Consider the following 9,588-nt stretch of genomic DNA (forward strand, 5'->3'; position numbering starts at 1 on the left):
CAGTCACATGTACAATTGTTTATGTAATAGCTGCATGAAGATTCATCACAGAATAAAGCGAGTCCAACAGAACTTCCCGGGTGTGTTCACACTGCTCGGAAATTCAGCCAGAGCATGGATGGCTGTCTACTGAATGAATGACAACACGCTCTCATCTGCAGTTTAGTTTTCGAAAAAACAGATACACAACTGGATAGCAATAAATGCAGTCAAGGCAGGTCTTTTCTCTGTCACTCAGATTTTGAGCATCTTTCCAAGAGAGAAAAACAACCATGTGATTTGAGAGAAAAGTTCTGTGGCAGTTCTGTACAGCCATTCCTTGCTTCAGTTTTGGCCTCAACAGTCCAGGCAAGGAAAAACTCACGGTGGTAGATCTCCCGTAAGTCAGGCTCTCATGGGAAAGGAGAGTCAGTCACAGACAGCAGTGGGGACAGATGCTTTATGTAACCAAGGCGTTATCCAGACCTCAAAATAGCACCTCAGTATCTGCAAATAAAAGGGGAATTGGTGATGAAGTTCAGGTGGCTGCTGGTTGTTCTCAGCATTGTGGATCATGACGGAGTAGGAGAGAACAGCATCTTTTTGTCTCCCCCCTTTATCCTGGGAAAAGTATTGTTTGCTAAGTAATCATGTCTTAGTGGGAAAGCCCCTGTAAGGATTTCCTCTGCCCAGGAAATCTCTCTATTTAGCACATACTCTATTTCTGCACAATTTTATTCGTTTATCCAGGAATATGGGCTGGATGGCTGGGTCTGGTTCAATTCCTTGCAGATGGGACCTGGTCCTGGATGCACGAGAGGTCCTGTGCTGCTTATACTGATAACCCTGCCTCACCCCAGCTGGTTCTACACAGAGGAGGCTCGTACATCTGTGGGGACATCACAGAGTTGGTCTGAAGGTGACTATGCAGCTAGAGATGGCCAAGAATCACCGGTGGTTACTGGGTACCCTGAAGGAATTGGACACATACCTGTTGCAGGCTTTTTTTCTTCTGGAAGTGACAGCTGTCCAGGTTGGAGTGCTCCCTCTTCTCACACACGGTGCGTCTGATTTCAACGTGGAGCATGTATTTCAGCCCTCTGACAATCTAGAGAAAGTAGTTTCCTCCTTTGAAGTAAGGGCAGGGGAAGGGGATGCCAAAATTTTGGCTAGGAGTCAAATGCTACACCTGTGATTTGTGCGTGGTGGCGTGAATAGAAGTGTGTTATGCTGAATTACTGGGGTGCGTGTGCTCTTCTGGAGCAATTGAATGGGACAGAGGGACGTGTGCTGTTTATCTTTAGGCATGCATATCAGTCCTGAGGAGGATCAAGGCTCCCATGTCTTGTGTGCTCTATAGGAAGGTCAATTGGTAAATGGTTTGGAGGCCCACCAGTAGTCTGGACTCTTCTTACCTGTACCATGGCTTTGGTTATTTGTGATTCCTTAAACAGAAAGAGGTCATTGGAACTGTTGTTGTATCTGTAAACCCCAAAGCGAGCTGCCTTGCGAACACCAGGATTGTCCGTGTTCATCGGGACAGGGAAGCCAGGTTTCGTGGTCGAATGAGGTGGTGGTACATACGTAGCTGAAACAACACAAAACATGAGTGCAAAACACATCAGATGCCTGAAATGGTGGGAGTGAAGCTGAAACCATGCTAAACCTTCTTACTTGTCCCACGCACTTGTGCTTCAGAAGAACTCTGCTAACATCCGCTGCAACGTAATTTTGCTTTATGTGTTTGAAATGGTGAAACAATCCTGCGGAATGAAGTGACAGAAACAGATGCTGCTAGAAGTGGCAGCAGAGCTCAAACTGACTTAGAAGAAGCCAGGGTATCATGAATGTTATTTAGAACATCTCTGGTACGACTCCCGGCTCATAGAAGGCCCAACTTTGAATCGAGTTATAAAGCTAGGTCATGTTGCTCAAAGTACAGTATAACTTTGATAACTTATTGAACACTGGCTGGCAGAACCCTGCTGCTCTTAGTTGGCATGCCAAGTTTTATTCGCAGGCATTAGTCTTTCCCACCCCCCCTTTAATCCTTTGACGGCATCTAAAATGAAACCCTCTAGAGGGATTTAGGTGGTGATAAAGTTTGGGGGAAGATACCCTCCCTCTACATGCTGACAAAGGAGAGGCTGTCCCTGTTCTCCAACTGGGCAGGGAAGGGCCTGGGGCAGAACTTGGACTGGCTCCCCACTGCCCTGGAGAACGGGCTGCTTTGGGTGCTGAAGCGCTGCTGCCCTGACCCAAATGCCAAGGACCATCTTATTATCACAGCCATTAAGTGGAGGAGCAAAGTGTAGGGGAAATGGAGGTTGCGGGGGAGGACGGGACCCGTGAGCTTTCAAGTTTGAGCAGTTCTTGCTGCACAGCCTTTATTACTATATATTCTTACTTGGTTGTGTAGCTAATTTCCTCATGCCCTGCTTGGTTATTCAATAATTTAAAAGAAGCTCGAAGCTTACAGTTGATGCCATTATTTCCTCCCCCTTTATTTTTGCCTTCCTCTCCATTTTTCCACTTCTGAAATACAAACACAAGGAAGAAATCCTCAACCTGCGCAGGTTGCCGTGGAGCCACTGCTGATGCCAAGACCTGCCAGTGCGGGAGGTGGCCCTTGGTGTTCACGCTATGTGTGTGTGTAGGTAGTGAGCCAGCATGTGCACAGAGAGCTTATACTAAATTTGCTGTGAAAGTCAAGCTTTTTATCACCTCCATTTTTTTTTTTCACAGCTACATCTCTCACTTACAGCCAAGCACAGAGCACAGACTGTGTATTTAAGCCAGTTCGTACTGAGAAACCCAAGTAGAAGAGAGAGGGGCAACCTGGTGACCTAGAATCTATTTTAAAAAAACCAAAACCCCAGCATTACGTGCCATCATTGGCATAAGAGGCTGCAAAAATTCAACTTTCAGGTTGCTGACGTTCGTCCTAGTTACGCTACTACGTCTTCCCCCGCAGGTGGTAATGGCTGCACCGTCTTGTAACACTGCTCAGGGATTAGAGTGTTGACCTGCAAAGGAGAGACTTGGTTCCACGTCCTTCCTCAACCCAAGGATGTCCAAATTCACATCTTTTCCTGGCTGATAGCCCAGCTTCCTTAATGATTAGTAATCTTTGATTAGTAATGACCCCCATGTTTTCTTGCAGGTGGGAGCCAAGAGACCCAGGCCATGCGTCTGAGAGGAGCGGATGTTCTGCAAGTGGCTTTGTGACTGGTGTGTAGGTGACAAGCTTTCTTGTCCCACATCTCTGATCTATGTTGGGACTGAGTGTGCAGCCAGTGCTGGGCAACCTGGCAGTGTTTTTTCACCTAACAGCCCAGAATCCACTTATATGTCCTGAGACTCTTCTCTATGAGATATTTTCCCCCTGCAGCAAAGGTGGGAAACTCATGACCATGCAGCCGAGGACTGAGGGCATTTCTCAGGCAGCACATCTTATCCAGTGCTCAGCTCGTGGATAAGACTTTCCAAAGCATCTGTTTGTCCTCTTGCCCTGATCAGGGACTTTGCCTGGGGGTTACGGTGGTGTGCACACTGGCTTGGGCTCTTCTGTCTGCTCTCCAGGACCTTGCTTGAATGTGTGCTCTTATACGTCTTGGAACGTGAGATGTGGCAGTGGTGGGGATGTTGACAGCAGATATTGTCCTTTGTAGTAGGAGGAGATAACCGCAGGCTTTTTCAGTCTTAGCTCAAAGTCACTTTGTGGCTTAATAGCCCTCAACACCACCTGAGTCATGGTGACGTCTTTTTTTTTTTTTTTTTCCATTTTTTTTAGGCATGGGATGGTAGGGTGAGTGAGGCTGGCTGAAGTCACACCATGTGCATGGGAAGAAAACTATGAAATGTGTTCCTCAAAGCAAGAGGCAGAGTCCAAAGTGCCCTTGTTCCTGACTCCAGTGCCTGGTGAAACGCTTGTTGTCCGTGCCTGGGTGGGATCAGAGGTACTGCATGACCTGCCAGGCACCTACAATACTCGGAGGCCCAGAGGATGTGGTCTCATGACCTGGGAAAACAGCTCTTGCATTTGTATTTCAGACCCCATCCTTGCTTCTGAGTTTGAAAATGTGAAGAGAGGGCAAAAATCTGTCCCTTCTCCTCTTCCCTTCTGTTGGACGGTAGTAGGGTAGACTTTTCTTGCTCTGAGTTAACAGGCCACTGCCCATTATTAAGGAAGAGAGAGCTGTTCTTGCAGAGGTGAGTTGAATGTTAAGAGGCTCTCTCTTGCGCTTTCCTCATTGAGGAATAATTTGGGGGCCCCGTTCTTGCAGTATGAGAGAAATCCTCTCCCAATCTGCAGCGAAGCAAATAGGCAGATCGCAACAGGTCATTGGTTTGTTGTGTTTTTGTTTTCTTTTCATTTTTTTTTCCACGGGGTGGTTTCAAAACCTCCTCCCCGTTACTAGGAGCAAGGCTAGGCTTTATCTTTACGTTTAAGACGCAGCAGAGTTCCTGCGTGCCTCTGCAACCCCCAAAGGAAACCGCAGCCGAAACAAAAAGCTACTGGCTAACCAGCCCCGATCCCTGGGTGGATTAGTACTTTCTGTGTGGAGGAGCCAAAGTAAAACTGAAGTAGAGCTAAAACCTTCAGAGAGAAAAAATTCCTGTCTGCATCTCCCATTCCGAAGATTTAAGGCCAGCTGCAATCAAGAGAGTTTCCTTGCTCAGCAAAGAAAGAAACGATACTGAGTAATGTTTCATTAAAGTCAGCTAATCAGCGCTCAAGTGCCCATCTGTACTTAGCAGTCAAATTGTTACCCACAGCCTTTAGATTTAATAATCAAGGTCATGCAGAGTTTAAACGCTGACAAATAAGTTAAAACCAAAAGTTGACTTTAAAATCCTTAGATGCTCTCCCCGGATAACACGGGGCGCTACGGGGGGAGAAAGTCTTTTAAGCGGTTGGATTTTCAGCTGCCGTCTGAACCCTGCGGCGCTGAGCCAGCGGGGGCAGCAGTTGGAGAAGGGCTCTTATTTACCGGTGCGTTAGAGAGCAGCACCCGCACGACCTAAAGCACAAGGAAAACAGAAATTATTTTGCGCTCTTACCATCTGAAGTCCTGGTGAAGCTCCAGAATGCTAAACAGCAAAGTGCGGTGAGGCTGCAGGTGAACTTCACCGCCATCTCCACCGCTTCAGAAGAGGAGCCCGCCAGCGAGAGGAGTGACAGCCCTGCTTCCTGCAGGGGAAGATGTGCCTCTTTGAGTGCTCTTATTGGCTAGCAGCAAAGAAAAAAAAAATCACCCTAAAACCCCCTGAATCATCACAGCTCTGATGCAGACTTTGTCTCCTGCTGATGACCACACGCCTCGAAGCACCACCACAAAACTCTTGCTTGGTGATAGTAGCACCGTCCTGCATCAGGCGGGGATTTTTGCTTCCTGGTCCTCAGGGGCTGTGCAGAAGCGTGGGCAGATATGTGTGATGAAACACTGGGGAGTGGTGTGGGGGTGAGGAGAGTAACGTTCATGTGCTTTAATATTTATGGGGAAATTTATTCCCCGAGAACTGGGCGGTGAGCCCTGGGGATGTAGTTCTTGACTTGTGTATGGGTGTCTGTGTGTGGAGAAGCCTCTGACAGAGAAGATGGGCCCAATGCCTTGACTCCCCTGACATGGAGATGTGGGGTTTAGGTGAGAGAGACAAGGAAGTTTTAGGGGTCCCTATCTGAGGGCGCTGTGTGGAACAGAGCCAGTAGGAAGAGGATTTTGGTTTTGGTGGTAGAGGAGAACATTGTGCCCCACATTAGCAAGAGGTGTTTCGACAACAGGGAAGGGCTGTGTTAGGCTCAGAGGAGGTGAGGTTTTCTCTAGGGACTCCCCAGAGAGCAAGAGAAACACACGGAGAGGGGTAGTTTGGCTCTCTGGGAAGTGCAGAGATTTTCAGCTCTGGGGTTGGATCCCAGAGGGGTCAACTCCAGGCAGTGTTGGTCCATGCTGAGGAGTTCACAAGTCTGGGGACATGCGTGTGTTGCCAGACCTTGCCATGCACGTGAAATCACCAGCTGCCAGATTCAGGAGACTGGGGAGGTGAACTGATGTCTCACTGAAGGGCTGAGTGTGGTGGACTGCGTGTGGGCATTTGTTTCTGGGGAGCAGGAAGATGGTGGTTGCCTTCTCACTTGCCCCAGCAGTGAACTGTGCTCCTTTCTGAGCAAAGAAGGAAAGGCCTAATGTAGGCCAGTGTAGGTGATGCATAAGAAGCTGGAGGAAAATAATCTTAGTGTTTCCTTGTAGGAAGGGATTAGGTAAACCCTCTGTTGAAACATCCCATCAAGAAGGAATGGGGCAAACATGGTGAGTCATATTTATCATCAGTCCTACTTGTATAGAGCTTCTGAATAACTCCAAAGCCTGTGGAAAACTTTGAGACATTTTTGCCCTCCTCCCCCCTTTTTTTGAGCTCACACGATGTCCTAACCCTCCACTGTGGCACAGATGGCTGAATCGGGTATGTTCAGCCCTCCCCTTTCTCCTCAAGAACGGTACTCTGTACTTCTACCTCACTGAGGGACTCTGGGGGAGTGTCTTTGTAAGCCTATAGTTGAGTTCTCCTGCAACACGCAAGAGAGGGGTTGGTCAGGACTCTCGTCACTGGATCCCAACACATCTCTGGTGTGCTGCAAGAGCCTGTTTGTCACCCTGTCACATGATGCACCAGAAGGGGGTTCAGGCTTCCTGCAGGAGCTCAATCCCTGCTCTCTTTTCTTCCTGGTGAGCTCACAGCCTTTTGATTTGTGTCGAAAGGGGCCCGGTGTGAGGGTCCACTCAGGCATTTGTGGGGATTTTTTTAGAGGGTAGGGGACTTTTCTAGAGTGTAGATTCTTTCCTTGCTTAAAACGAGCACTGTGGGACACTCCTAGCAGCCCTTTGACAGGGTTTGGTGTGAGCTGGGAGCATGACTAATGGAGGCAGAGAAGGTGGCGAGATGCAGCTCCAGCACCCGCAGCCCTCCTCCCACCCGGCTCTGTGCGAGGCCACCTAACTTCGCTGGTGGCACTAGAGGGCACCAGAAGGTAATTCACGGTGCCGGAGCCCAAGCTTGCCTGGTCCAGGCACCCACAGAGCACCTCGAGTAGCAGCTGAGTGCCGGGGAGACTGGGGTGCCCTTGTGTGGAGCCCCTTCCTCTGCACAGAAGCCAAAGGCAAGAGCAAACCTCACGCAGAGCGCAGTTGTCCCCAGTGGAGTAGGGACAGACGCCCAGGGACGCTGGCCCTGATTCAGCCTCATCCAAAACTAGTGATGTCCTGGGCTCTCATCTTACCTAGGAGGTTGCCTGTGGCTTTCACAGATCAGCTCTTGGGTGCCTGAGAGTTGGTGCCCCAGGGCAGAGGGGACTGCCCATGCTCTGATGCAAACCTGGCTTGTTCTGCCTTCTGCTGTCCTGCTGTGGTGGCATCTGTGCTGCCACTGACTTTCTCCTGGGGAGCTCAGGACCTGCTCTAGGACTGGCTCTTTCCTGAAGAGCACGGTTTCACTGTTAACAGGGTTTATAACTCCCAGCAGTGACTTAAGAAAGCAGGGTGTATCTGCAGAGGCAGGCACATTTTTCCTGCCTTCTTCCCTCTCCCCTTCTTTCCGTAAAATTGCTCATTTACAGCTCTTCCAAATCAACTTTTCTTAATGACCCTTTTATGACTCCGCTGGGAAGTTTCATAGAATCATAGAATTGCCTATTTTGGAAGGAACCTTTCAGATCATCTAGTCCAACCATCAACCTAACACTGACAAAAACCATCACTAAACCATATTTCTAAGCACTATGTCTACTCATCTTTTAAATACCTCCAGGGATGGTGCCTCAACCACTTCCCTGGGCAGCCTGTTCCAATGCTTAATAACCCTTTCAGTGTAAAAAATTTGTCCTAATATCCAGTCTAAACCTCCCCTGGTGCAACTTGAGACCATTTTCTCTTGTCCTATCACCTGTTACTTGGGAGAAGAGACCGACCCCCACCACTCAACGCCCTCCTTTCAGGTAGTTGTAGAGAGCGATAAGGTCTCCCCGCAGCCTCCTTTTCTCCAGGCTAAACAACCCCCATTCCCTCAGCCGCTCCTCATAAGACTTGTTCTCCAGACCCCTCACCAGCTTCATCGCCCTTCTCTGGACCTGCTCCAGCATCTCCAAGTTTTTTTTGTAATGTCTTTTTTGTAGTTTCTCCACTTCTTTTCTCCTAGGAAGTAACAGAGTGCTCATTAATAAGCCATAGTATCAATAGTGCTAGGTACTATTATGTAAAAAAAAAGCCCAACAAAACCCACCAAAAATCCCACCAAAAAACTCCCCTTCTCCCCCGATAACTGTCAAACAATAGCAAACTTCTCCAAGCTCATAATATGCAAATACTTGTTATTTTTCTTTGGGAATTTCTGTGTCTGGAGACTGGGACTGTTGTCCCCCTGACATGTCTCATTCCAAGCAGGTGCCATCTCCTGGGACGCTGCTCTGTGCCCCAAATCCATCCGGAGGAGGCGTGGAGCGTGGAGCAGCATGATGTCTCATCTGACATCCAACCCAGGAAAACACTGAAGCCCCCTCAAGGTCACTGATGGGAATTTCTCCCACTTTCCCTGGAACGCACACGTAGACCACCTCCTCCAGACCAGCGCGGGGCACGAGGGGTGGTTTTCACTCTCTAAATTTCCCACTCTGTGGCTGTCCCTGCGTGAGCAGGAATCCTGAACAGGGAGAAGATGAAACTAAATGGGCGAGGAAAGGCTCGCTGATTATCCCAGGGTAAACAGAACGTTTGCTTTAAGCAAATAGCTAGCCCTGACCCAGTCGAAATCAAGCTTGGGATCTTTCTGCATTAAGCTGGGTTAAATAGATCTTAAAAGACTTGCCCGCCTGAAGAACCCTTGTGTTTGTTTTTGTGTGAGTAGGGAACGTTTCTTGCAAGTTGTGAGAGACCAAGTCCGTGCCCTTTTCCTGCAAGGGAGTTTTGCAAAGCCTGGTTATTCTTTCACTGTTGGGCTGGGTTATTAGAGGCTTGGAAACAGTGTGCAAGTCTGGAGGGATTATTTTTTTTTTTTAAATTAAAAATGCCCCCTCCCCCCCAACTTTTATTATCCATAAATCAAAGATGTAATTATCTCCTCCTTTTCTATTGAAGAAGCAAAACCACAGTACCTGAAGTTTGATTTTTTTCGTGACATTTGCTGCACGAGGTGGACTTTTTTCAGCATCGCTTTTTGCTTCTGTCATTCAAGGCAGACCTTTGGGCACGCAGCCCAGCCCAGCAGTTGCCACCGTGGCTTCCTGGAATAATGCCAGCGGGGTCTGCAAGGGGTCATGGTGGAATTACACTCCTGTAAACGCAATCAGCATCTAGCCCTGCACCCACAGTTTTTCATTTGCAGTTCTGACTCTCTCTTTGCACTTCACGGATCATTGGGGGACTGTAAGAAAATTCATCTCGTTGACTTTTGCAGGGGCTTGGAGAATGACCGGAGTGTGTTTGAATCGTGCTTTCAAAATTTTTATTTAAGACACTTTTACCAGTGTCAATACTTGGGTTTTCTTCCCCCTTTAATCTTTTTTACATTTTCCAGGCCTTCATCTGATCCCCAGGACAGCTAATTTAGTTGGCCGTG

At 48.3% G+C, this 9,588-nt stretch overlaps 1 protein-coding gene across 1 annotated transcript; it reads right to left on the reverse strand.

The window, feature by feature from the left end:
* Positions 1-149: 149 nt before the first annotated feature.
* CST7 (cystatin F) lies at positions 150-5,187 on the reverse strand. Its single transcript, XM_054196054.1, has 4 exons — positions 5,044-5,187; positions 1,395-1,567; positions 971-1,087; positions 150-486 (listed from the first exon to the last, which is right to left on the reverse strand). Exons 1-4 carry the CDS (start codon positions 5,117-5,119, stop codon positions 409-411), a joined length of 444 nt encoding a protein of 147 aa, XP_054052029.1. The 5' UTR covers positions 5,120-5,187; the 3' UTR covers positions 150-408.
* Between the last annotated feature and the right edge of the window lie 4,401 nt (positions 5,188-9,588).

Source organism: Rissa tridactyla, chromosome 3 (assembly GCF_028500815.1).
Source record: "Rissa tridactyla isolate bRisTri1 chromosome 3, bRisTri1.patW.cur.20221130, whole genome shotgun sequence".
NCBI lineage: Eukaryota > Metazoa > Chordata > Aves > Charadriiformes > Laridae > Rissa > Rissa tridactyla.